This window comes from Gobio gobio, assembly GCF_949357685.1.
Source record: "Gobio gobio genome assembly, chromosome: 9".
Classification (NCBI taxonomy): domain Eukaryota; kingdom Metazoa; phylum Chordata; class Actinopteri; order Cypriniformes; family Gobionidae; genus Gobio; species Gobio gobio.
The window spans coordinates 49,632,163-49,659,952 of record NC_137115.1 but is presented as its reverse complement, the minus strand read 5'-3'; the positions used below and the strand labels follow the sequence as shown (position 1 = coordinate 49,659,952).

Sequence of the window (27,790 nt, the reverse complement as noted above, 5' to 3'; positions counted from 1 at the left end):
GGCACTGAAGTCATTCTTAAGAAAGGAAGATGTGTTCAGAGTTTTGCCGACCGGATATGGCGAAAGTTTAATCCATCAACTAGCTCCGCTTCACCTTCTTCTTTGCTCTGGTTGGTTGTCGCACCATCCTATTGCCTGCAGAGGGAATTTGAAAGACAACCGTTTATCCCGCCCCTCGGATTGAGCTCTGCCAATCGGGAGTTCTTGTCAGGCTACTGGAATTCGCTATTTAAGGCAATTATTTCACAACATTTATTATATAGCCTTCACATCGGAAATATACAGAGGTCCGGTTTCAAATTATTGTCCGTCGTTACTTTATTACAAAGAAATTACATTATACTATACTTTGAGTGCAAGCTATGCACAATAATATTAGTATTTACCATACAGAGGGCAAATTAAAAATTACAGTGCCAAGCTGCTGAAATCAACTTTCAAGGAAAATCATGAGGTCAAAACAATGGAAATATTAATATCTGAAATACGATAAAAAAACACCAATGTAAAATTTTATTTTGTTGGTTCAGTGGGGAAAAAAGAAAACAAATTGGTCTTGACTAAAATCCTTTATCCAAACATATATTCTCATTTGGACTCACAAAACTTAAAGGACAAGCACAAATACATTTCAAGGTTTCCTTTTAAAGTCCATTCCTTTCATGTTCTCTTCCCAAATTTGCCCTTTTTGTCCTTATTTTTCTTCAGCTTCTTGCCTTCCCATTGTACTTTCTGGTTCACGCCTTCCAGTTTTCTTTTTTTGTCACTGAAGGGGGGGAAAAACAAAGATAAAGTTCATAACAGTTCATGATCCCAGACAAAAATCCAGACAAACCTTTCCTAACACGAGCTCCATACATCTCTGCCATGCATGGCGACAGAATTTTTTCTCTACCGGTGTTAGGGGGGGGCTAGACCAATACGTGGGGGTGCTAAGAAAATAATCGATATTCATGACATCAGAGTTACTTCATAAAGAAATTGTCGTTTAAAAAAAAATAAAAGCTATGGTACACACCACATTCAACAGAAGTGTAAATTTAAATTATACTTGGCCAAAGAATAGACATATTCAACAAAATAAATATAAGCTTAATACAAGTGACCACAAGACAAGGACACAAACCTTTTACATGCAAAGATGAAAAACATGTCGCTGCAGCACTTCAGCATTAACAACACCAGGGATGTCACAATACCAAAAATGTTACGGGTCTCGGTACAAATCTAACTATTTAAAAATATATATTGCATTAAATTCAATGAGTTTATTATTTATGATGATAATAGTTATAAGTAAATAATACACAAACATTTAAAGGCTGTTTGATGTTTAAAAGTAAACATTGTTTATAAAAAAGATCAAGTGAAAAATAAGCAACCCTCTAGACACAACTAATAATAATTATTATTAGTAGTATTATTATTAGTAGTATTATTACATAGAGACGTAGCTAAATCTACTGTACAACAGTGGCCTAATATATTTCTGTCAATTTCTTTAAGTTAAACCGAACTTTTATTTTGACGGGTTGCCATGAAGACCTTTGAGTGTCTGTGTGTTAGGGATGGGCGTATTGATATGAAATAGCAATATATCGATACTGATGTGAGCATCAAAATGTATCGATACTAGGGTGTTTTTTTTACCAGTTAATTTCGTTTATTTAAAAAGATTATTTAATGCATACAATACGAATATCCTATGTTACCGAATAGTTGTGTAGTATAGGACTATTTTCCTGCTCATCTGAACTCACGCAAATGCTGCAAGACAGAACCAATAAATCAAAGAGAGAGCGTGCGCTTACTGCTGATACTGTATTCAAATACAGCTGCATTTCCCAAAACTATCATAGGAAACATTGACGCTTTTAGAAACGCAGCCCTCAACAAAAGGGAGTTATTTCACAATAAACAAATAGAAATTGTAGCCTACATACATAGTGCAAATACACTCTTTAAATTTAATGTTGAAAGTTGATATTGATCATGTTCAATTCTGTAACTAATGTCAGAATAAAAGGGTTGCATTTTATGGGTGCAACGGCCTGTCACTGGCAGTCCCTTATGAAAATGAACCAAGGTTTATTTTTTACTACAGTGACTGTAGTTCAACTAGTATTTGTACATTTCCATGGTTACCACTACAAGTAAACATATTTTAACCATGTGTAAACAAAATTGACTGGGTGACAGTGACTGGGTATCTTTACCCATTTTACTCTTAGTAATTTTAATAATTTAATAAATTTCTTAATTAAAAAGTTCAGTTTAGAAGTATCGTATCGGTATCAATATCGGGTATGTTTGGGTGAGATTTGGGGAGGGGTATTTGGCGTTGGTGATTGCACAAATATCGATTTCGATCTTTCAATGTATATAGCCTACTGTACATACAAGGAAAAATAATGCCTTTTTAGCACTATTATAAACTTTTATTGGGTTAAATTATATTTGCTCGCATTCATTAATATTCACTTGTGTGTGCTTATATAAGTATCATTAAAAATATTAGGATGCAAGTTATTAACGTTTTAAAATTTCACATTTAAAGAAATCTAGTGTTTGATCATGTCTAAATATTTATTCAAATGCAAAACCTAAAAATAAGTCAGCGGTTATGATCTGCAATACTTTTTTGAGCAACTAGATAGATGTATATTTATTAAAGAGCTTTACAGGCACCTATAGTGGGTAAACCATGGCATTACAACTGAAATTTTCCAGCCACATAATGACTCTAATTTGCCTCTTTGCATTGAAAATCTCTATTTTAACCTTAATTACTACACTAATTGTAATATAAATAAGAAAAATATTAGAAGAAAAATATTTTAATTCATTAAATGGTCATTAATGGACCATAATTACTGCACAAATAGTAGGCCTATTTAGTACCAAAAGATCTCCACAAAATATTCAATAAATATTATTAAACTAAAATATAGAACATTTATTTAATTGAAAAATAGTTCAGGTGTATGGTCAAATTTGACCACCAATGAGTATGAGTGACCAATTAGTAAGGAATACATGAGGGCTAAATACAAGAAAAAAATGTACATTAATGTTAACAATGTTGCATTTCCATCACTCTCCATAATAACATGATACTGTAAATATGGTTGACGTATAAAATTCAAATGCATTGACAGCGCTAGTTTGTTCGGAACTGTTCGGCTTTTAACTGTTACACATTAGCGCCAAAACGCTATTTATTTTCAAAAGCAGGTTTGGCCATTTGAGAGCGAGAGACGCGCGTGAGTGACAGAGACAGAGGGAGAGCAGGGAAAGGAAATGCATCTGAACGAATACGAAGTGCGTTTTAAATAGTGTATAAAAAAAAATAAAAAAAAGAGAAAATAATAACGACACGCAATATGTGGCGGCCGCTGTTGATTCTGTGGTGCACCACCACGAATTAGTCTGTGTGGGAAACACTGGTGGTCACCGAATATACTCGGCCATACAGAAATGCTGGTATCGTCACATTATTCAAATTTCAGTACCGAAGTACCGGTACTTGTGACATCCCTAAACAACACAATACATATGTATGCATAATCAAAAATGCGCATACTTTACAATTAAATGAAACAAAAACAAACACCAAATCTCAATCTTAGTGATTAGGTAATGGATTAAATGTAGCCTAATGCAGGAAACTGTGCTCACATGACGAGGATGTTACTGGCAGTGTGACAGATGTGTATGTCAGGAGTTTCTCTCTCAGACTACTCTTTCTTTTCTCCTCCTTTGGCCTCCTCAGAGACTGGGTTTCCTACCAGCACTCTTGTCTTCTTTATCAAAAAACAGTCCACCTCAACTGCTTGGGGGCACTAACCGGGGCTATTCAAAATTCTGACAGGGCTATAGCTCCCTCTAGCCCCGGTGTAGCGCCGTCACTGACCTCTGCTTACCTTTTTATGCTAACAATAGCTGTATGTCCGGCTTTCTTCAACACTTTGTCCCATTCCTCGTCCTGTCCTTGGATTAAGTACCTTCATAAAAAGAGGGGTCAACACAGCCATATTAGTGGGATAAATCACATACAAAACTATACTTATAAGTGAGCCTCAAGACGAAATATAAATATACAGGGTTCCTAAACATTTTCCCTTTCACAATTCCTTACCTTTTCAGATTCCAAACCTCTCTGTAGATTTTTCAGATAATTTTAATATGGTTCATACAGCATTATATTTGGTATATAGTAAAGTCATCTGTAAATATTTTTAACTTTCTCTTGGGGCTTTTTTCAGTTGTTTTCTTAAAAATGACAACATGAACTTATATGATGAGAAGAACCTAAAACGCTTTATAACATGCATATATTCACCTCTGACCTCACCAGTGGTTTGATACTGTAAATGTGGGTTGATGTTGCAAGCAGGGTTCCTACACATTTTACAGAACTCCTTTCCAAACGATTTTTCAGATTTAACAAACGGTTTACACACAATTCTTTACTATAAAGAGTACAGTCATCTGTAAATAAATATATATATATAATTCTTAAAATTATAATTTGGACTGCATAGGAAGTACTCACTCTGAAAGATTCATGTCTTTTATCTTCTCCATGTCCATTTTGTGTTTCTCCTGGAACTCTTTGGCTGCATCATTCTAAGGGACAAAATTATATTTTAATATGATAACCTGTAAAAATATATATATACATATATTTCAAATAAATGCTGTTCTTTTGAACTTGCTATTCATCAAAGAATCCTGAGCACTGTTATCAACATTGATAATAATAAGAAATGTTGGTAACACTTTACAATAAGGTTGTATTAGTTAACATTAGTTAACATGAACGAACCATGAACAACACCTCTGTTCAGTATTAGTTAATCTTTGTTAACGTTAGTTCATAAAAATACAGCCGTTGTTTTGTGTTAGTTCACAGTGCATTACTAATGTTAACAAGATTTGAATGATCCAAAAAGATAAATAAATGCTTCATAAGCGCAGTTCATTGTTAGATCATGTTAAATAATGTAGTTAACTAATGTTAACTAATAAACTTTATTGTAAAGTGTTACCGAAATGTTTCTTAAGCAGCAAATCATCATATTAGAATGATTTCTGGAGGTTCATGTGACACTGAAGACTGGAATAATGATGCTGAAAATTCAGCTTTGCATTACAGGTATACATTTTAAAATATAATAAAATAGAAGTTATTTTAAATTGCAAAATATTTCAATTTTACTCATATATAATAATCATTTTTAATAATCATACAATAATCAACAAGTCATTTGCAAGCACAAGAGACTTCTTTCAAAAATATTTTTAAAAAATCTTACCAACCCAACATTTTTATGACCATTTTATGACTATCACAAAATAATAATCTATAGCTTCTCATACCAGATCTTCATTTAGTGTCTGTGCCGTTGGTTCCATGCTTATGTCTTTGGTGTCCACCATATCTGCTTCAACTGCTTTCTCCTGAAGAGTGTTGAAGAACTGCAGAAAAGATAGAATCAAACATCAACTACACACTGGAAGTAGATCCATGCAGTTTATTTCTCACTCAGTCGAATCCTTCTACGCAGTTTTAATCAGTGTGTGTATGAGAGAACAGGAGAGGAGGGCTTGTTTGTCTCACCTGCACTACTTTACGGATGACACGGTTGAACAGGCCCATAAGCTGAGAAGCGGGCAGATCAATCGGCTTCTCCAGCTCATCTACACTCTTGTGTTGAAGCCCAATTCCCAACAGAAGAGCCTGAAGAAAGAATCGATTATGTAGTACACACAAACCTGAACACATACACACACCAGCAACGGCCTTAAAGCTGCAACTCAAAATAAATAAACGTAATTTAAATGTACATTTACAGTAGTGGCCAAAAGTACAAAGCCACTAAAAGGACATGGTGATTGAAAAAATATGAGATGGGAGGAAAAATTATTTTTCAATGCTTTTGTGTTCTTTGCGGGTGAACGCAAAATTAACATTTTCAAGAAAACCCAAAATCATTGACATCATTTGTCCTTCCATCTAATTTTTTTTTTCCTTCAGCATGTCCCTTTAGGGGCTCCATACAAAAGTGATGACCGGAAGGAATATTTGTTTTTAATAACCCTACAAGTTCAATTAAACCATCAACATATGAGAAAAATAGTTTATATTTTTAAATACAAGTGAGAAACACTTGATTAAGGTATTAATCCGACAAAATTTGGTAAACTACAGCTAGAGGTTTTATTTTACTATGCCAAAAATGAATAGAAACAGAAAGCAGTATATATTGACTACAACGTAACCAGTTATTAATATTTTGTTGGACAGCCTGGCCAAAAATTGTCTGCATAATTTGACATTTCATTGTGTTATCACAAATAAAACAGTTAACTTTAAGCACAACTATGCAATATGCTTTCAGATTTATATAATATACAAATGAAGGGTGAATATATTTTACATTTTTATTATTAATTAATATTGTCAAAAATCCTTAAATCAAAATAAACTTGTATCTTTAATATCTAGTAAAATCACATTCTTGAAGATAAATTTTGACTTCTTAAAATTCTTATACTTGGACTGTGCAGTGTGTGATTTTAGCGGCATCTAGTGGTGAGGTTGTGAATTGCAACCAAACACCGCTCACCCCTCCCTTTCGAAGCACATAGAGAAGTTATGGGGGATGACACAGGACATAAATGTCATCGTCGGAGAGAGCAGAGAGTGACTAGCGCTCCGTAGAGAAGTTTGACCGTTTAGGGCTACTATAGAAACATGAATGCGCAAAATGGTGACTTCACTGTAAGGGGACCCGCGGTGTATGAATATCGAAATGGCTCTAAGGTAATAAAAACATAACAGTACATTAAGTTAGGTCTTTATACACCACTGAAAACATAGTTATGTATATTATATTGCATTTCTATCAATGGATCCTCATAAATATTACACACTGCACCTTTAAACTTAAAAGCACACATAGCTGACTTACAGACTGGGCAACAGAAAGCCCGATGTCTCCCAATTGTTTGAGGAAATACATGCGTGCAACAACAGGGATCATGTCCATGACGAGGTGATAGTCCACCATGTTTCTTGAATACATCTCCAAACGCTTCAGGTCGTATGGAGTGAATGTGGCAGCGAGCTCAGCACTGGTGAGAGCTGAAAAGACACAGACGCATGAAAGGTTATCTTTAACCAACACACACATACAGCATTCAGTCTAATGAGGTGGCAGATGCGGGTCTGTACCTGCTGGGCTGTCGTCCTTAGCGCTCTTGTTCTGCAGAATGTTGAGGGCCAGGGTCGGGTTAAATTTGCTGAACTGAAAGGACAGCAGGGAGAGGAACCTCCGCCGGAAATCTGTCCAACACAAAAAACGTTAGTCTTTGAAATGAGAAAAAGATAGCAGAGTGAGCATTATAGGTATTATTACACAGCTCTCAAATGCAGAATTCACATGGATTATTCAGAGAGATTGTGAATTCGCACCCTTCCAAAAAGCAGAGAGCCACTGGTTCTGCTCTGTTGACTCTTCAGCATTGAGCACCTTCACCATAATGCACGAGTGCTCTCCCGTCAGGTCATTCTACAGGCCACAATATAAGAATACATCCCACTTATTACAAGTTACAAAAAGAGAAACAGTATCCTGACAATACTAAAAAAAAGTGGCATCCTTACCGGAGTCTGTCTTAAATAAACAGGCACAAATCCACCCTTTTTCCAAAATCTGGATGGGAAAGAAAGCGGAGAGATTAATGAGTTTTGTAATAGTTTTGCAGTGCAAATATTGCTGTAAAATATGCTCGCATGAAGCGTCTCACTTGAGTAGTTGAGGAGTGAGACCATAAGACACTCCCAGGTAGTCCAGGCTCTCGGCTCTCCTCTCATTCAGCTTCAACAGCAGCGGTGGCAGGTCTTTCCTGGGAGACACCACCTCCTCTAGAAGACTGACAGCCTGCACATGGACATGGATGAAAAATATATACTCCTTTCAGAATTACACATACTTTCATTCAGTGACACTTTATTTTAAGGTGACATAGCTACTACATATGTTCCTACACGTACTTACTATAGTAATAACAGTAATTATGTATAATTACAAGTAACTAACCCTAAACCAAACCCTACTATAGCTCTATAGTAAGTACATGAAGTTAATTAATATTACTCAGTACTTATGAGTATTTACAATTTAACTATGTCACCTAAATATAAAGTGTAACCTTACATTGTTCTTATTTAATCACCACTTTTGGTCCGGATAATATGCTACTTTATCAGTGAAGTGGCATTTATAACTACTGAATTGCATAAAGGAAATCTTGAATTATAATTCTTATTGTACAAATCGCAGCCACGGAAGACTAATTAGGGTTTTTAACCCTAAAACAATGAATAGTAAGTTCTGCCATATTATTCAAGTACTTTTACAGTTTTTTGCCATGGTATTGATATTGAAGTATTTTAGTCTGGCATCGTATCGAAGTCATAAGTTTGGTATCGTGACAACACTATTCTATATAAAAAGTATTTGCTAATATTCTTTTTTTTGTTATGTTGGTTTACAAATTTGTACCTTTTTACATTTTTAGTTTTACATTTTGTCAAGGGCTTGTTTACATTTATACTTTTTTTTAAGGCCAACGTTGCAAGTTAAATTAAATGTTTTTAAGTAAAATTGTTGAAAATAATTGTGATAAATTAGTCGGTAGATTAATCGCCAAATTAGTCGATAGATTAATCGATATAAAAATAGTCGTTAGTGGCAGCCCTAGAACAAACCTAGTTAAATATGACAAATATAGCAATACAGCCATGTTTCACCTACAGAAACGTCCATTATGGAGTCAAGACTCTAACCTGAAGGTTGCCGGTTTGATACTCAATACCGGCAAGAAAAATGTAGGTGGGTGAATAAATGAAAAGTGCTCTCTTCTGCCCTCAACTTCTGACTGAGTTGCCCTTGAGCAAGACACTTAAAGGATTAGTTCACCCCAAAATGAACATTTCCTTATAATTTACTCACCCCCATCTCATCCAAGAGGTCTTTCTTTCTTCAGTTGAAAATAAATTAGGTTTTCGGAAGAAAACATTCCGGGATTTTTCATCATATCATGGTTTTCAATTGCAACCAAAATGCTGAAGTTACAAATCAATGCCATTTCAAAGGGCTTTGAAGTGCATCAAATGGTACTGCGCGATCCCAGCTGAGGAATAGGGTCTTATCTAGTGAAACCATCGGTCATAAAAAAAATTAAAATATATACTTTTTCACCTAAATTGTTCATCTTGCGCAGCTCTGCGAGGTGCTAAGGATGACGTAATCACGTGGGAAGGTCAAGCAAGACGTAGGCAGAAGTTCCGCCCCCGTGTTTACAAAGCGCTCGTGTGAAGACTAATACAAACGCCCTTTAGCAAAAAAAACACATTTTCAACTTCAAAAGCACCCATTATCATTGTTTTACCTTTTTTATTGTGCTAAATGGCGTTTGATATTTCAATTGATCAATTGCAAGATGAACAATTTAGGTTCAAAAGTATATTCTTTTTTTTTTTTAAATGACAGATGGTTTCGCTAGATAAGACCCTATTCCTCGTCTGGGATCGCGCAGTACCATTTGAAGCACTTCAAAGCCCTTTGAAACTGCATTGATTTGAACCTTAAGCATTTTGGTTGCAATTGAAAACCATGATATGATGAAAAATCCTGAAACGTCTTGGATGAGATGGGGGTAAGTAAAATATCAGGAAATTTTCATTTCGGGGTGAACTAATCCTTTAACCCCAAATCGCTCCCCAGGCACCACAGTGAATGGCTGCCCACTACTCTGTGTGTGCGTGTGTGTGTCCACGGTTTGCAGTGTGTGTGTGTTCACTACTCGCTGCTCCTAATGTGTGTGCACTAACTTGGATGGGTTAATGCAGAGGACAAATTCTGAGTATGGGTTACCATACTTAGCCTTCACGTCACGTCATTTTAAAACACAGTGCCGCACAGACTTCCATGAACATTTCTGAGTGATGACACAAACAGAGCATTACCTCACTGCTCACAGATGTGATTGCGCTGGCCGGTGTCTGTTCTTGCTCATCCAAGAGAGGAAACTGGCCCTCATAATATTGCTGCAGCAGTTGCAAAGCACGGCTGCCATAACCCATCTAAAGAGCGGCACAATGAATCACACATGGGTAATGACATAACTGGTCAAACAAGGCAATAATGAAGCAACTTCTATACATAAGCTGTTCAATGAACATAACTGAGGCTACATAAAGGAAAAAGAGGAGAAAAAGCAAATAATTTACCCCCTGATAATCAGGGTTCACAGCAATACGGACAATCCTGCCCCCAGAGAGGCCTCCGAAGTCAGGGTCTTGAAACTAAATGCAAAAACACAAGAGCATCAGAATCATTTCAGTCACTAAACATTTATTTGACAGTATTTACACTATTTTTTTCAAAAGTTTGGGGTCAGTAAGATTTTTTTAATGTTAAATGTTTCAAGAAGTCTCTTATGCTCACCAATGCTGGATTTATTTGATCAAAATACAGTTCAAATGGTAAAATTCTTAAGTATTTTTATAATTTGAATAATGTTTTCTATATAAAGTACATTTTAAAATGTAACTTATTCCTGTGGCGCAAAGCTGAATTTTCAGCATCCAGTCTTCAGTGTCACATGATCCTTCATAAACCGTTCTAATATGTTTTGTTGCTAAATAAACATTTCTTATTATTATCAATGTTGAAAACAGTTGTGCTGCTTACTACTTTTGTGATACTTTTCTTTACATTTATTTGAAATAGAATGAAATCTTTTGTAACAAAATAAATGTCTTTACTGTCACTTTTGATCAATTCAATGCGTCCTGAATAAAAGTATTAATTTCTTTAAAAACATATATCTTAAATGACCCAAACTTGTGAACTGTAGAGTGGTTTCAATTTAAATCCGGATTTGTTACCTGTTCCGAAACAGTCCAGGGAATGAGATCACCTGAGGCTTTCTTCCCTCTGGACAAGCTGGTGAGGATGGATTGGCGTGAGATCTCTCCTTCCAGACACACCTGAAATTACACAGTTCTTTCATTAACAACATAATTCCAATACTGCTAAATCTGAGTTGAAGTAAGTCGCATTGGCCGTACCTGCACAACTGCTAAGACCTCTGGGAGTGAATTCTGTGTGGGTGGAACAGGGGGCAGCAGGCAAAAGAGATGGTGAGCAGGGGCGTCCGAAAGCATCTGAAGGTCATTGGGTGAATTCTGAGGAGAGACAGGAGATTGAGTCAAAACTGGTTTACTGTTTAGAGTTTGTGACATTATGCAATGCTCTAATACAGTGGTTCTCAACCAGGGGCCTCGGGTCCACTGGGGGGCCTCAAGATGACTAAATAGTATTAAAGGGGTCATGACATGAGAAATCAAATTTGCCTTGATCTTTTGACTTGTAAGGTCTTTGTACCATTAAAGGGTTAGTTCACCCAAAAATGACAATTCTGTCGTTAATTACTTACCCTCATGTCGTTCGACACCCGTCAGACCTCCGTTCATCTTCGGAACAGAAATGAAGATATTTTAGTTGAAATCTGATGGCTCTGAAAGGCCTCCATTGGCACAATGGCACGGTTCACTATCAAGACCCTTAAAAGGTACTAAAGACGTCATTACAAAGTCCATCTCACTACAGTGGTTCTACAATAACTTTATGAATCGGCGACAATAGTTTTTGTGCGCAAAAAACCCCTAAATAACGACTTACATAGTGATGGCGATTTCAAAACAAGGTTTCATGAAGCTTCGAAGCGTTATGAATCACTGAGCCGAATGATGATTCGGATCACGTGTCAAACCGCCAAACTGCTGAAATTTGGCGATTCAAACTGCTGAATCGACTCGCTGATTCATAACGCTTCGAAGCTTCATGATGCCTTGTTGAAATCGTCATCACTATGCAAGTCGTTATTTAGGGTTTTTTTTTGCACAAAAACTATTGTCGCCGAGTTATTTTAGAACCACTGTAGTGAGATGGACTTTGTAACGACGTCTTTAGTACCTTTTAAGGGTCTTGAGAGTGAACCGTGCCATTGTGCCAATGGAGGCCTTTCAGAGCCATCAGATTTCAACTAAAATATCTTCATTTCTGTTCCGAAGATGAACGGCGGTCTTACGGGTGTCGAACGACATGAGGGTAAGTAATTAATGACAGAATTTTCATTTTTGGGTGAACTAACCCTTTAAAACATCCTGCAAGTTTCAGAGCTTAACTCCTCATTAAAAACAAAGCATTTAATCAAGCTCCAAAAAAACGGCTTGGTTTGATATTACGGGATCTGTGACGTCACACAGGCAAACACATTTGCATATGACCACCCCCAGAGCAAGACATTCGCCTACATTGGCGTCACGTCAAAAGCAAATAGAAGTCATTATAATCACTGTCTACAGTGGATACAGTATACAGATGTGTTTTCAGTTTCTGACATACTCCACACAATTGAGTCAACAGGACAAATGGAAGAAAGAAAGCCCTCTTTGACGTTTCCAATTTAAACATCTCTGTACAGACTTCAGAAGGATCCCAGCATCAGAAACAAGTGGATGATTTACTTTAATTCAGGGTTTTTCCTGGGTCAAAAATGGTCTTCGGTGGTGGCTGACCGACATGGTCATCCACACATACACAGTAAAAAGTACCCTACCCACGTGATCTGCAAGCGCAATACTGACAATACATTTAAAATAAATTCAAAGAAACAGTTTGTAATTTTTGCTTATCTTATTTCGATACCTTGATTTTTGTTTCTTTTGTTCCTCATTTTTACACTATTTACAAATAATTGTTTTGGTATATAACCATATCAATATTAAAAAATAGTATTAAAAAAAATAACAAATAGCCTAATTTTCTGCCATATACAATTTCATAAAATTATCAGCTAGCTAATAACAACTTTGTTCTGGTTTCACCTCACTCCATTCTAAACTAAATGATTTTAGGCTATTTATTTACTACACATTGTCAACAGAAATAAGCTGAAAGACTGTGGATAATTCAAACTAATTCTTACTATCCACTCTTGCTAAATTGGGTGAGCACACTTGTGTTCTCATTTCAGATGTTCTGAGTAAATGATTAAACTGATTCGTGAGTTCAGTGTTGGACAGTTCAGTTGTTCTAACCAGTCGTTAAAATGATTCGATTCAAAGGAGTCATTAGGTCGCGAATCGGACACTAGCAGACGCGTTGTGTGTGAATCCCGTCTGTTAGAACATCGCGAAAGATTTGTCAACACACAGAAAACACTTAATAACTGGATAGGATTTGTTTCCCGTTTATTGAAAGTATGGTTTATGTCAGCTGGTCGGTGAAGAGTTAGCGTTTTTTGAGCGCAATTCACATCCAGCGGTAGTTCAAGGGAAAAAATGTCCGAATCCACCACGTGCAACATGGATTCGGTCTTACTGACCTTTTGATTAACGTGATATGTGAAATATTAGAATGCTAAAACGGTGCTTATTTTGAAGACCGAGAGCGTGCGCGCGGGATAGGGCTCTCCGCTCGTTAGTTTTTGTCATCAGTTAACATGCGCCGATCACAAGCGCGGTAGATCTACATCACTCATAAATCACAATAACTGATCAAATAAGGCTTTGGCGGGGCAAAAATTTGTTTTGGCGGCCGCCAAAAAATTTTCAATGTAGGAAAAACCCTGTAATTGTACATAGGAGGATTATATGTTTGTTCGGAGCATTTTGTTTTGTAAACGAGGCACAGTTTAATGTAGAGTTTGCAAAGAAACTCGTTGAAAGATAAAGCAGCAACTGTATTGAATCTGACAGCAGTTGGATCACAAACTGTAAATAAATGATTTCATAATGCTTTGACTGTAAATGCCATAGTGAATGGGCATTGATACCCGTTTACTATTCCATGACGTTAGCCAATCACATGGCAGGTATAAATAATAGTTTTTCTGCATTTGTGTAAAAAACTTTATTGACAGTGAACCGCAAGGAAGATATTAAAATAATACAAAAATCCATGTCATGACCCCTTTAATAAATTATTATTTAATCATTTATTAGGATTAATAATAAATTATTAGTATCCAATTACTATTAGTATCTTAGCTTTATCATCAAATTCTTATCAAAAAACTAAATCAAATTGTAAACTGAAATGTATTTATATAATGTTATAATATAAATCAAATACTGAATAATAATAATAATAATAAAAATAGCCTATATTAGGGAGCCTTCAAAAATTGTGTGCTGGACAATTTTTGAGTGAAAAAGATTGAGAACCACTGCTCTAATAACCAAGACATGTATTTACCTTGTAATGTGATGCTACGTAAAGTGCCATTAGACGCTGAAGGAAAGTCTCAGAAGCTTTGTGATAACAAAACAACGTGTCACGATTCACATAATACCTGAAATAGGGGGTTAAAGAAATATCTGGATAGATGGGTAAATCTAAGGTAGGTGAGAGATGTTTCCACTGGTGATGATGATGATGATGATGATAATGTGAAAGACAGACAGGCAGCCCACATAAGAAAAAAATACTGAAAAAATGCCAAAAAGATTGGTTCTAATCGTGACAAATTTTTTTTTTACATTTAATGCCATAATGACTCAAAATGACTTGACTGGTTAAATCTCAATTATTTTTACGAAAACATGTTTTTTTCCCCTTGCGTGACATAAAATCTAGTGAATGTATAGGTCTCGTTTGACTTTGAGAGGATACAGGTCGCACGTCTGCGGTAAAGGGCAGCCGGAAATGATGCGTGGTACACTCAGACAGTCCAAGCACAGCAGTTCATTCAACCATTTCTCCACATGATCCCCCTGGCCATAGCGGATAGACTCGTGGAGGGTCACCTCATGAAGGCTTCGTGCTGCAGAGCGATTTTACACATTAGACACATATCAGTCAGGGGGGAAAAAGCTATTCTTTTTTTCCTCCATGTTTTGAATTCTTGTGCCAATTGAAGAGATATAGAGTGCAACAGTCAGAAGTAAAGACTCCATTAATTTACTCCATAGGAAAATAGATTTTTAATGTTAACTTATAAGCCTTTAAAGACAAATCTAGGTTTTAATCAATGGTATTTGCTTCTGTTGAAGCCATCAGACCATATTATAGCAACTTATTTTTTTAAATTGGAATTAGTGGTGAAAACTACATTACCCATGATGCCATACAGAAAATTCCACCAATCAGAGTCCCAACAAGCAAAACATGCCAAAAGAGCTCTTTACATTTACATTTAAAAGCGATAAGGAGACCAATAGAAGCAGTAAAACCTACAAAAAGTCAACAATATACACTGCCCAGACAAAATGAAAAGTCGCCGTTTTGGATTTAAATAGGCAAATGCTTAAAAGTCAATGATTGGATCATTATTGCAGTGATTATCATGTTTCTAGTTATATATTTCTAGTTATATATTTCTAGTTATATATTTCTAGTTATATGTTTCTTATGTTATATATTTGGCAACAGTTCTTCTAACCCTTATTGATGGAGTGTGTAGCTTTTCATTGCTTAAACAAGATCTTGACCAAACATTGATGCACCTCTTGATGGAAATAAATGTTATTTCCATCAAGAGGTTTATCAATTTCTGGTCAAGATTTTGTATTGTCAATGCAAGAGTCCAGCACTCTGTAAAGTCTCCTCCAGCACATCCCAAAGAGTTTCGATGAATTTAAGGTCTGGACTCAGAGGTGCCGATTAATGTGTGAAAATTATCCTTCATGCTCCCTCCCAACCATTCTTTCACAGTTTGAGTCTGATGAAACTAGACATTGTCATCCTGGAATATGGCCGTGATGTGTCTTCCTACATCAGGGGCGTCCAATCCTGCTCCTGGAGGGTCACTGTCCTGTAAAGTTTAGCTCCATCCCCACTTAAACTTAAACAGCTTAGCTTAAACACACCTGAATCAGCTAATCAAGGTCTTACTAGACATACTAGAAACTTTCATGCAGGTGTGTTGAGGCAAGTTGGAGCTAAACTCTGCAGGACAGTGGCTCTCCAGGACCGAGTTTAGACACCCCTGTCCTACATGGCTGTTTAAGAAATTAAAAGCACAACACACTCCATCAATTAGGGTTAGAAGAACCGTTGCCAAACATATAACATGCTAGAAACATAATAATCACAGTAATAATGATCCAGTCATAATAGGCATTTGCCTATTTATATCCAAACAGCAACTTTTTTGTGGCTTTTTAAAATCCCTATTGAACAAATGAATAGAAAAAGTTCCTTCCAGAACCAACACTGCTGAAAAAGCGGCCAGCCACCGTTGCACTCCATTACATTTCAAAAGCAAAAGGACATTAGAGGATACCTGCTGCCAGTCTGGCTGTGCTGGTGTTTCTGTTCTCCGCCGAGAGGTTCTGCTGGCTGTCTGCGCTCTGCTGCCTCAACTGCTGAATCAGCTTCAGAGACAGAGAGCGACCCGTGCCCTCATACCTGCATGTTGACATGAGTATTATTGCATTGCTATTATACCACTGTAAAAAGATGAAAATGAGACGGCTCTTCAAATACAGACCCATTGATGGTAGATGCCATGAACACGAGGTAAGGCCCCAGTAGTTTCTTCACTAAAGGCAGCGGGATAGCAGCAGCCTCGTCGATGACTAGCAGCTCCGCCTGGCCTAACTTCACCGCATCAGCAGGGTGAATGTACTGCAGATCAAAACAGGTCAGCACAGGTGAGGAAAATTATCAATGACTATTATAGTTGTGAATGATGCAAAATGCACCATATGAACCTGTTGTTTCTAAATTTTCTAAAAATATACTAGTGGAAAACTGTAGCAAAGACAGTATCTGAGACTCCACAATTCAACAAATATTTTCAAGAAAAATTATGGGAAAGAAATGCAGAGATGGAATCTGTATACCTGAATGGTCTGTCGATGTTCCTTGAAGATGTTCACACGAACCACAGCTTTGTTAAACTCTGGGTTCAAAGACTGGATTATTTCATAGTCCAGATGTTCCTAAAATTAAGAAAAAAAATTAAATCTGGTTTGAAGTAGTTCCCTCAGATGTATGCATAAATGTTTGAATAATACCGGTATTCTCCTAATAGTGGATAACATTAGGGATGCTCATTTCGATTAATTTTCCCGACCAACAACCGCCACTCATTATCCGAATATTAACCGTTAACTGATAATATTATAAAACTGAATTGGAATTAAATAAAAATACAATAGACCCTTTTCACAGACTGTGATATCGTAAATCCTGCAACGTTTTTTTTGTATTTTCATTTTTTTAAATATATATAATATACATTTATAACACTAATACTTTGTAGTTCATTACATTTGCATATAATTATAATTTAAAAAGTTACCGCTGCTGTGAGGGTGTTTCTAATACAGCGTCAATGGGAGTGATGGTAAAAATTTACATATTTATCTCTTTTCACTGCCGTTATCAATCTCACAATTTTTTTCCCTCTTTTTTAAAGTTGTGAAATCACTACTGTGGCGTTTTTCTTTTACTATTTGAGCAAATGGGCACACAAAAAAATATTTAATGTATTCTCTCATTCACAGCTTATAATATTTAACCCAACTATGACGACTGCTCTGAGAAACCCGGATATGTGAAAAGGGTCTATTGACGAGTATCTGTGACCCGTTAAAAAGAAAAATTCTCACAGGTTTATTTTACTGTGTAAACAGAACAGCTCAACAACAGAACCTGGATTCACATTATCAAATTATCACACACCTGCAGCGTTTCTGACAAAAGAGAAAAACGGAATAAAATAATATAAATAAAAAGCATAAAATAAATAGGCCTACACTAAATATTATTCACTTAAATAATTAACCAATTAAGATGACAAAACGAAAATTCCCCAAATCCGTTTGAAGCTTTGAAGAACCGGAATAGTTTTTACCGTCAAATAAAAATAGCAGGCCTGCCTCAATCCACAATTTTTTTTAAGTAACGTCTACGTGATATGGCTTAGTCTGGAGTGCAGCCTGTTGACAGTTAGACCCTCTCAGATGGCACTGACTTCCCGGGAATAAGCTCCTTTGATTTGCTTTTCACCAGTCTAGAGCTTGTACTGCTGCTGTATTTTAATACCGCGTAGCATATTTTGCGAATGAGTAGAGTAGGCCACAGAGTAGGCCTACTTCTTTTCTCTCACTTCATTTTGTGTGGTTAACAAATATAGCATATTTTTCTTTAACCATGCAGCAAACAAAACAAAACTAAAAAACTAAAAATTTAACATTTTAACCCGTTTAACTGATAGTATTAATCTGTCAAAATTCTCTCTTTCGGTTAGTGGTTAAACGATTCAATATGAGCATCCCTAGATAACATTTACCTATAAGATTTTTTTTTTTTTAATTACATATTTTAGAAAATACTAAAGAAATGCCCAGGGTTTAAATCATTTAACTGAGGGTTATTATTATTATTATTATAGTTAACTAAAACTTAAACTTTTTAGTTTTAAATGCGAATTAAAAAAATAAAAATAAACGTATATTATAAATATAAAAACCAAGGCAACATTTACATTTATTTTACTAGAACTATTAAAACTGAAATAAAATTTGATTTTCAAAAAAAAACTAGACACAAAAAAATGAATAGAAATTACAAATAAAAAAAACAACAACAAAATTACTAAAACTTTTCAAAATTAAAATGAAATAATATAAACAAATTCAAAATAGTAATACAAATTGTAATAGTATATTAATGATACTGAAATATGCTGAGTTCATGCTCAGTTTATTTTTTTTTTTAAATGCAGTAGTGCTGCAAGGTACTGCACTAAAAATACCCATGACATTCTTCAGAATTGCATTATTAGTCTTATTTACAGTAATACACTCTTAATATAGTCTGGGTCTGGCTGTGATTAAATAATATCTAAATATGTTCATTGATGATTACCTGATACTGGAGGGCATCAAAACCTTTAAATATGAACTCAAACAGCGTGTGCAGATTGTCTGGGCTGGGCGATGTGATAAAAATATTTGAATAGCTGAGAAGAGAAATACAACACAAAAAGGCATGAAGTTATTTATATGCAGTCAAAAAAACTCAAGCTTAATCATAATCATAACACTCTACTACATACCCAAATGCAACAGCTCCGGCTACAGCCAATCCCAGAGCAGCAGATTTACCTCGACCGCGGGCAGCAGTAAGAGTCACAGTGCTCCGCAAGGTCTTCTCTGAAATCGCCTCAATGAACTTCAGCACTGCTTTGGCCTGAAGACACAAACACAGGCAAAATAAACACTAGCTGGGCCACATGAAACATATCAGCGGCAAGATACCTAGGAGTTACTTTAATTATACCTGGTCCATGGTTTTACAGCCGTCCACTAGAACGCCAACTGGCTGTGTGTCCTGTAGAGACTCCTTCAGGTCCTTCAGCTCTTGTTCCCGTGGAGACAGTCCTTCATCCTGTTGGCACAATCAAAACGATTATGGAATACATATAAAACTAATCAGCAAACAGAACATTGTGCGGTTATGAACAGAGCTTACCTGTGTTTTTGGAGGGACAGGTTTGATGTTGTTAATGTGAGTGGAGACCGGCAGGATGTTGAGCTGGTCATCAATCACAACACATGTCTTACAGGAGGAGAGGGACAGGATGAATCTGGGAAAAATATGACAAGCATCATAAGTTCTTTCTTTCTTACAGGATAGTAAAAGATATGTACTAGTGATGCACCAATACCACTTTTTCCCGAATGAGTCCGATACTTAAATTTTTGGTACTTTCCCATACCGAGTACCGATACATGTATTTTTATTTAATTTGTAATTTTTTTAATATAATATTTAATGCATGCAATATTTTTTTGTCCAGTTTAACACATTAAAAATTTATTTAACGCAGAATCCGTTTTTTTTTTTGCGCTACAGTATATGATCACGCCAGAGATGGGCACTTGAGTTAGTGACTCAGACTCGAGTCGCATTTTAAGAGACTTCAGACTTGACTCGGGACTCGACCTGAAATGACGTCAGACTTGACAAAAAGGACTTATTTTACACAACTTTACTTATTACTAAAATAAACTTGTCTTTATTAGGGATTGACCGATATGGATTTTTTAGTGCCGATGCCGATTTTTCAGTTTAAAGCAAAAACTCTAGGCAACAACACCCATTAGTCAAAAGTCTTGTGGACACATATCTATTGTGGGTTTTGAGGCCTTAATTTTAAAACCTATTTTTTTGTTTTCTCGAAAACCATGCATAAACATTTTCTCTCAAAAATACAAGCATGTACATACATGTTATTCACATATTATGGTAGCCCAGTTTGTGCTGAATACAGTGTGATTACACTTTTGCCATTAAAATGTTTATAAGCAACTGAAAAAAAACACATGTCAGAGCATGTCAAAACTTCTAAAGGGCCCCAAAACAGCTCAGACTCCTAGGGGTTAAACCTGGCACTATGTTTTGCTTTTAATCAATCTATTCCTAGTACATGCAGCTTTTCTCTCTCTTAATGTGTCTACGAGAGAGAGAGCGATAGAAAGATGTTAATCCATTTATTACTTAAAGCGCATATTTGAAAAGTATCGCAATCAGCATGCGTACAGTTTTCTATTGACTTAAAACCACTAGAAACGTTCAGAGGTTTGATATTTTCTGAAATGACTGTCGTCAATAATAACGCTATAAACAAAGTGACTGGCGCCATCTTGTGTCCATTCAGCGACTGTATTGAAAATGACTACTCGCCTTGTTGCCAGGACAATTGTTTTGTACATTATAATTGATTATAACGTAACAGGCTGGATGTATCCCTTACATCTTAGGACCTTTATTACAAACAAAACAGATGATAGAAGTGCCAAATATTTTGTCTAAATTCCAAAAAAATTGGATTCTTGAGTATTTTTGTTTTAGTAAGACATTAAGTAACTTTAGACCTGACTCAGAGTCCAGTGATAAAGACTATAGACTTGACTCGGACTCTATCTTAAAGGGAAAGTTAAAGGCTCTTTCTCTCCTTCTCGCCCATCTTTCTTTGATTTCTTGTGAACGTGGTTTTTTTATTTATATTTTAAATGGGGGTTTTGTTACTTTATATTGAAACACTGACCTTTCATTGAACCTTCCAACAACATCCTGGTGAGCCTCTGTCCTGTATCGAGAATGAACATCCTGAAAGAGAAAACACATTTAAAAAAAACATATATTCACACGCAGATTACCAGCATCATATTGGCATAAAAGCACTTAAGAGGCCATCTACCATTGTCATTGTGTACAGCTGCTTCAGTGACTTCATAGTCCTCAGAAGAATGACCACAATGCCTCCACCTTCTACAGTCTCAACAGTCCGAGCCAACAGGTTGGGAGTGAGAGCCTCGAAGTCCTGTAACAGAAAGTGAGACCAACTTAACCCTAGAAAGCCTACTGTATCATATTTAATGTGTACATTTCTAAGACCTTGCTGAAAAACCACTTGTACACACAATCTACTACATGCTTTCTGCTCTCTGATTGATCATGTATACATTTTTAGCAAAAAACGTCTTTTTGCAGTGAAAACAGACTTTCTTACAACTTACTTCAAGTAAGTTGTAAGAAAACAAAAACCCTACTTAGTCCTGGTCCATTTAACGTTCAGTGGCATTTTAACACCGAACCTAAAAGATGGCAAACCTAAAGGCATAGGGATATTTCCACAACCTGATTGACCAGCTTTTATTACATATATTTCGAGATGGAACTTACCTAACATCCAAAACAATGCTGTGTGCTGGGATAAATGCACTCGTTGTATGTGCGTAGCTACATATGAAGGTATTTTGACCAGCTGAGAACTCGTGAAGAGCTTATAAAATGTGTAAAGGAGTCAAAACAGCGGCAGGAATCCTCCGTCACACACACACACACACACACACACACATGAAGATCTGCTGCGAGGAGACGCGGTTCTGATGCCTGTACCGAACTGTGGTGGGCAACATGACGAGAACAAACAGGTGTGCTTGAGCAGTCTGTCCTTTTTACGGTTGCATCTTGTGGCATCACATCCTGTTTTTGGTTAGTTTACATGTCTTTGGTCCGTGTTGCGTTCATATTTCATTTGACCCGGACCAGAGTTCGTCTGGAAGCAGACCGATGCCCATCTTTTCAGCGGTCTCAGTCCGCTTGTTCGATGCGCACCAGGGTTCGGATGGCAGCGTTCACACAGGGTTTTCCCTACATTGAAAATTTTTTGGCAGCCGCCAAAACAAATTTTTGTCCCGCCAAAGCTTTATTTGAGGAGTTATTGTGATTTATGAATGATGTAGAATAGATGCTGCGCTTGTAACTGAGTGACAGAGAGAACGATCAGAGAGCTCCTCCCCCGCTCGCACTCTCTCTGTCTTCAAAATAAGCATTCTTAGCTTTCTAATATTTCACATATTACGTTAATCAAAATCAAAAGGTCGGAAGACCGAATCCATGTTGCACGTGGCGCTATCAGACGATGTTTTCCTTTCATTACCGCTGGGTGTGAAATGCGCTCAAAAAACATTGACTGATTCTCTGACCAGCTGACATAAAGCATACTTTCAATAAACGGGAAACAAATCGTGTCCAGTTATGAAGTGTTTTCTGTGTGTTGATAAATCTTTCGCGATGTTCTAACAGACGGGATTCACACACAACGCGTCTGCTAATGTCCGATTCGCAACATAATGACTCCTTTGAACCGAATCATTATAACGACTGGTTAGAACAACTGATCAGTCCAACACTGAACTCACGAATCAGTTTAAATTTACTCAGAACACCTGAAATGAGAACACAAGTGTGCTTACACAATTTAGCAAGAGTGGGTGTAAGAGTTAGTTTTAGTTATCCACAGTCTTTCAGCTTATTTATGTTCATAATGTGTAGTAAAACAAATATAAATCACTTAGTTTAGACTGGAGTGAGGTGAACCCAGAACAAAGTTGTTGTTAGCTAGCTGATAATTTTATGAAATTGTTTATGGCAGAAAATTAGGCTATTTGTTCATTTTTTAAATACTACTTTTTAATATTGATATGATTATATACCAAAACAATTATCAGTAAATAGTGTAAAAATGAGGAACAAAAACAAACATCAAGGTATCCCACATGAATAAATACAATAGTATATTATAGTAAAATTACTATAGTGTTTTTGAACCATACTATAGTAAAGATACTACAGTAAATTGTAGTATATTATAGTATTTACTACACTTTGTTTATTTACTGTAGTATATTTACTATAGTACAGTTCAAAAACACTATAGTATTTACTAGAGTAATTTTACTATAATATACTATAGTATTTTTTCATGTGGGATCAAAATAAGATAAGCAAAAGTTACAAACTTTCTTTGAATTTATTTAAAATGTATTGTCAGTATTGCGCTTGCAGATCACGTGGGTAGGGTACTTTTTTACTGTGTGTGCGTGCGTGTGTGCGTGCGTGTGTGTGTGTATGGGTGACCATTAGGGGTGTAACGATTCGTTTTAACAACGATTCGATTCGTATCACGATTTGAGGTTGTCGATACGATTCAAGGACGATATTGGTTCATTTAGAACGATACGATCCGAAACGATTCAGTGACTTGAAATCGATTCAGTAACTTTTTAGCCAAAAATTGTGTGACTGAAATAAATATCTGGATACTGGTCAGTGCAGGTGAAGTTTCCTAGATTCCTGTTGTTTCTTGTAAGGGAATCAGGTATCAATTAATTATGGATATAAACAAACAAGTAAACAACAATTAATGGCAAATGCATTCAAATTTTATTTGAATAAAGTGCAACCAACAGTTTAGGTTGAATTAACAGGAAGATAACCTTTTCTGCTCTCATTTTCAATTTTCAATACATTTTCAATAAAAGCACAGTAAGTGCAGCCAACATTTCAACAGTAGGTTAACCTGCTACTTCTGCTTTTGTTATCCAACATAAAAATATTACAATATTAGTATAAAAAATAAAGTGCAACTAACTACTCTTCAGGTTTAATTAATAGTAGGTTTACCTGCTACTTTTGCTGTTGTTTTACAACATTAAAATAATACAAATACAATATTAATATCAAAAATAAAGTGCAACCAACATTTCTTCAGGTTGAATAAACTGGCTGAACCTGCTATTACTCTCAGTTTAATAAACAAACAATATTTAACAAAGATAAAATGTAACCAACTACTCTTCAATGACTCTACAGATTTCTTTTTCAAAAATATCAACATGATCTGACCGCAGAACATTTCTCTGTGCGTTCACTATGACGCCAGCAGTACTAAAACTCGCTCTGCTGGCACACTGGTGTCAGGAATGCACAGGTAACATTTAGCAAGGGTTGAAAGTACAGGTAAAACGTTACTAACTTAGCTCTTTCTCCTGGTGGCTTGATAATTTCTCGCACGTTGGCTTCTCTGTCATCCGCCATGCTATGTTTTGTTTTCTTAGCACTGGCTGCTGCTGGTGCGTGCGTTGCGATGATGTCACAGATAGGCAGACTTAATCGTGTAACGTTTAACGGCTTTATCATTAAAAGTGCTAAGAAAAAATATCCATATAAAGTCTGACGTGCTTAAATCCAATGCGTTATTTCCCATGATCGATACAATCGATTGATTTACCTTTCAAAACGATGTTAGATCGATATATGTCGTCCGGAAGGCCATCTTGCCGAGCACAGATCGATGTAGTTAGATCATAGGAAAATAAATCGATACATCGATGTAGTAGATGAATCGTTACACCCCTAGTGACCATGTCTGTCAGCCACCACCGAAGATCATTTTTGACCCAGGAAAAACCCTGTCACACTTATTCAAATGAACCGCACTAACAGAGCAACCACATCGCTTTAATCAAACCAAACATGCCAAGTGTGAACACACCCAGAGTGATATTTATATGCATTTTATGTCAGTATGCTTAAGCTATACGGTTATAAAGATCTCATTGATTTACATTACAAGCAATCAGAATTTCATATATTTTTGTTTGCCATATAAATATTCACTATGAGCTCTATATTGTCCTACATCATACTCTTAGCCATAAAAGCCTGGTGTATCAAATACGATACTAAACAAAAACAGATAGGCAAACAGTTTTTTTGGATTTTGTCAAAATTTTCAATAAACTCTTCCATTTCAAATAATTATGACCATTATCTCATATGTATGGCTTTACTGGGTTCCACAGTAATTTGAGGTCAAGTCTGACATTACCTGTAGAACACACATGCCGTACGTGTTTCCCAGGATCTTGTGAGTTTCATTGTAGTAGCAGTAGCGGATGTTGGTTGCAGCAACGAAGAGCTCAAACGGATCATCCTCTTTTAGGTTCAGCGTGCCTGTTTTGATCTTCTTCTGCAGCTGTCGCATCCTCTTCTTTCGATTGCTGTAAAACAACAGATTCAGTGTTCCTGATTAAAGCTGCAGTCCGTAACTTTTACTGTTCTAGTGGTTAACAAACAGAACTGCATGCGTCTTGCGGAAGAACATTGCAGCCGGAGCTACTTCTCTCTGTTTATGTCTATGGCAAGTCACGCAGGGACTGTGCTCCTCTGCAGAGGTTCCTACCAGACCGGTCTGAAATAGTCCCAATATAAACACTTATTATAAGTGTACCATCATGATTCTCAGGGTAAGACAAAAACATGGTTTGGATGCATGTTGCACATTCTCATTATATAATTTTTGTAAATCTTGAACACACAAAAAAAAAGTTACCAACAGCAGCTTTAAACAAGCAGAAAGTCTAGTCAGATGACTAAGGGTCTGGAAATAATGGGTACTATTGTTTGGGGTGCTCAAATATACGTATACAGTACCAGTCAAAAGTTTGGAATTTTTTTTGAAAAAAATACAGAAAAAAAAAAATGTATATTACAATTTGAAATTATGGTTTTCTATTTTAATATACTTTAAAATATAATTTCTTTCTGTGATGCAAAGCTGAATTTACAGCATCAATCCTCCAGTCTTTAGTGTCACATGATCCTTCAGAAATCATTCTAATATGATTATTACCAATGTTGGAAACAGTTGTGCTGCTTAACATCTTTTTATGACCTGTGTGATACTTTTTCAGCATTCTTTGATTAATAAAATGTTTTAAAAAAAGAACAGAATTTATTTAACAGAAATCTTTTGTATTTCTGTTAAATAACAGAAATATTTATATTTTAATATACTCTAAAATATAATTTATTCCTGTGATCAAAGCTGAATTTTCAGCATCATTACAGTCTTCAGTGTCACATGATCATTCAGAAATCATTATAATATGATGATTTGATACTCAGTTATTATCAGTTATTATCAATGTTGAAAACATTTTTCTGGAACCTACTTTGTTTCAGAATTCTTTGATGAATTAAACAGCATTTATTAAAAATAGAAATCTTTTCTAATAATATAAATCTTAACTATCACTTTTTAGTGAATAAATAAGCTGAATTAAAGTATTAATTTCTTTTTAAAAAATAAAAAAAATTGAATAGTATATTGTTACAAAAGATTTCTGTTAATGCTGTTCTTTTTAAAAATGTTATTAATCAAAGAATGCTGAAAAAGTATCTCACAGGTCATAAAAAATATAAAGCAGCCCAACTGTTTCCAACATTGATAATAAATCATCATATTAAAATGATTTCTGAAGGATCATGTGACACCTGAAGACTGGAGTAATGATGCTGAAAATTCAGCTTTGCACCACAGAAATAAATTATATATTAAAGTATTTTAAAATAGAAAACCATTATTTTACATTGTAATAATATTTCACAACATTACAGATTTTTCTGTATTTTTGATCAAATAAATGCAGGCTTGACGAGCATAAGAGACTTCTTTCAAAAACATTAAAAATAGTAATGTTTCAAAACTTTTGATCGGTACTGTATATAATAAAAGCTTTAGCGCTTTAATCATAAAGCTAAGCATTTAAGAGACATTATTGGAAGATATATAGTAACGACTGGTATTTATATGCATAAACTTAAATTAAAGTCGTATGCTATACAGTTATAAAGATCTGATGGAGTTTTTTCCCATATAAATAAGATATTTTTCCTCAGTTTGGGCCTGTGACCACAACTGAGGTGTTTTGTCCTCAATAAAAGAGGTGTTTAGTTTTTTAAGTAATCATACCTGCTAAAGACAAGCTCCTTCTTGTAGCACCATAACACTGACGGTCGGGCTCTGACCGCGGCTTTCGACAGCATGTGGTGGAGAATGACAACCTGGAGGCAAAATACACAAATGAGTGAGGCTCTGCAAACGTCCTACATTATTCGAGTGTTTATTAAACACAGTCACGCCTCACCTGATCTTTCCCACGGTCCCCAACGATAACGAACATCGACCGATGGTGCTGCGCGACGCCGTTTTCTATCTGGACACGAATGCGATTGTCCACCTTCTTCCGAAAAGTTGCCATTGCTTCGAAACTGCAGCCTGTCACCGCGAACACAATAGTAAGATTTACACGGGGAAATGAAGTAAACACTGCAGTGCGAGCAGAGAGAAATTAAACACATTTTACACAGAACAAACTTATGCTCTACGTGTTTATTCATATCATAGGACATACCTTAAATGTTGTATCGGTAAAGGTAAATTCCCTGTTTCAATCTTAAATACAACTTTTGGGAGATAAAACTACGCCTCATTTACAGTACACCATCATGCTCGTACATTCACGTGGGGAAGCTACGGCAGAAGGACCCTTCGTGAT

The 27,790-nt window shown here is 35.9% G+C and overlaps 1 protein-coding gene across 1 annotated transcript; it reads right to left on the bottom strand.

Moving 5' to 3' along the window:
* Window positions 1-231: 231 nt before the first annotated feature.
* nat10 (N-acetyltransferase 10) lies at window positions 232-27,790 on the bottom strand. Its single transcript, XM_079825017.1, has 29 exons — window positions 27,647-27,790; window positions 27,380-27,510; window positions 27,205-27,296; window positions 25,279-25,450; window positions 21,301-21,423; window positions 21,148-21,209; window positions 19,569-19,683; window positions 19,377-19,484; window positions 19,153-19,286; window positions 18,963-19,056; window positions 16,931-17,029; window positions 16,576-16,712; window positions 16,369-16,493; window positions 14,757-14,907; window positions 14,340-14,436; window positions 11,147-11,263; window positions 10,964-11,065; window positions 10,304-10,378; window positions 10,040-10,156; window positions 7,816-7,949; window positions 7,673-7,721; window positions 7,481-7,577; window positions 7,241-7,351; window positions 6,978-7,150; window positions 5,624-5,743; window positions 5,383-5,481; window positions 4,556-4,629; window positions 3,924-4,004; window positions 232-766 (listed from the first exon to the last, which is right to left on the bottom strand). The coding sequence occupies exons 2-29, from the start codon at window positions 27,491-27,493 to the stop codon at window positions 661-663; spliced, it is 3,078 nt and encodes a 1,025-aa protein (XP_079681143.1). The 5' UTR covers window positions 27,494-27,510; window positions 27,647-27,790; the 3' UTR covers window positions 232-660.

What these genes read in the sequence shown, in the direction of transcription:
- nat10 (XM_079825017.1), bottom strand. Translation starts at nt 27,493, where the DNA reads ATGGCAACTTTTCGGAAGAAGGTGGACAATCGCATTCGTGTCCAGATA. An exon ending in GGGACCGTGGGAAAGATCAG is followed by an intron (nt 27,297 to 27,379) that starts GTGAGGCGTGAC and finishes TTTTGCCTCCAG; the next exon opens with GTTGTCATTCTCCACCACAT. An exon ending in GGCTTTCTGTTGCCCAGTCT is followed by an intron (nt 5,744 to 6,977) that starts GTAAGTCAGCTA and finishes TTCTTTCTTCAG; the next exon opens with GCTCTTCTGTTGGGAATTGG.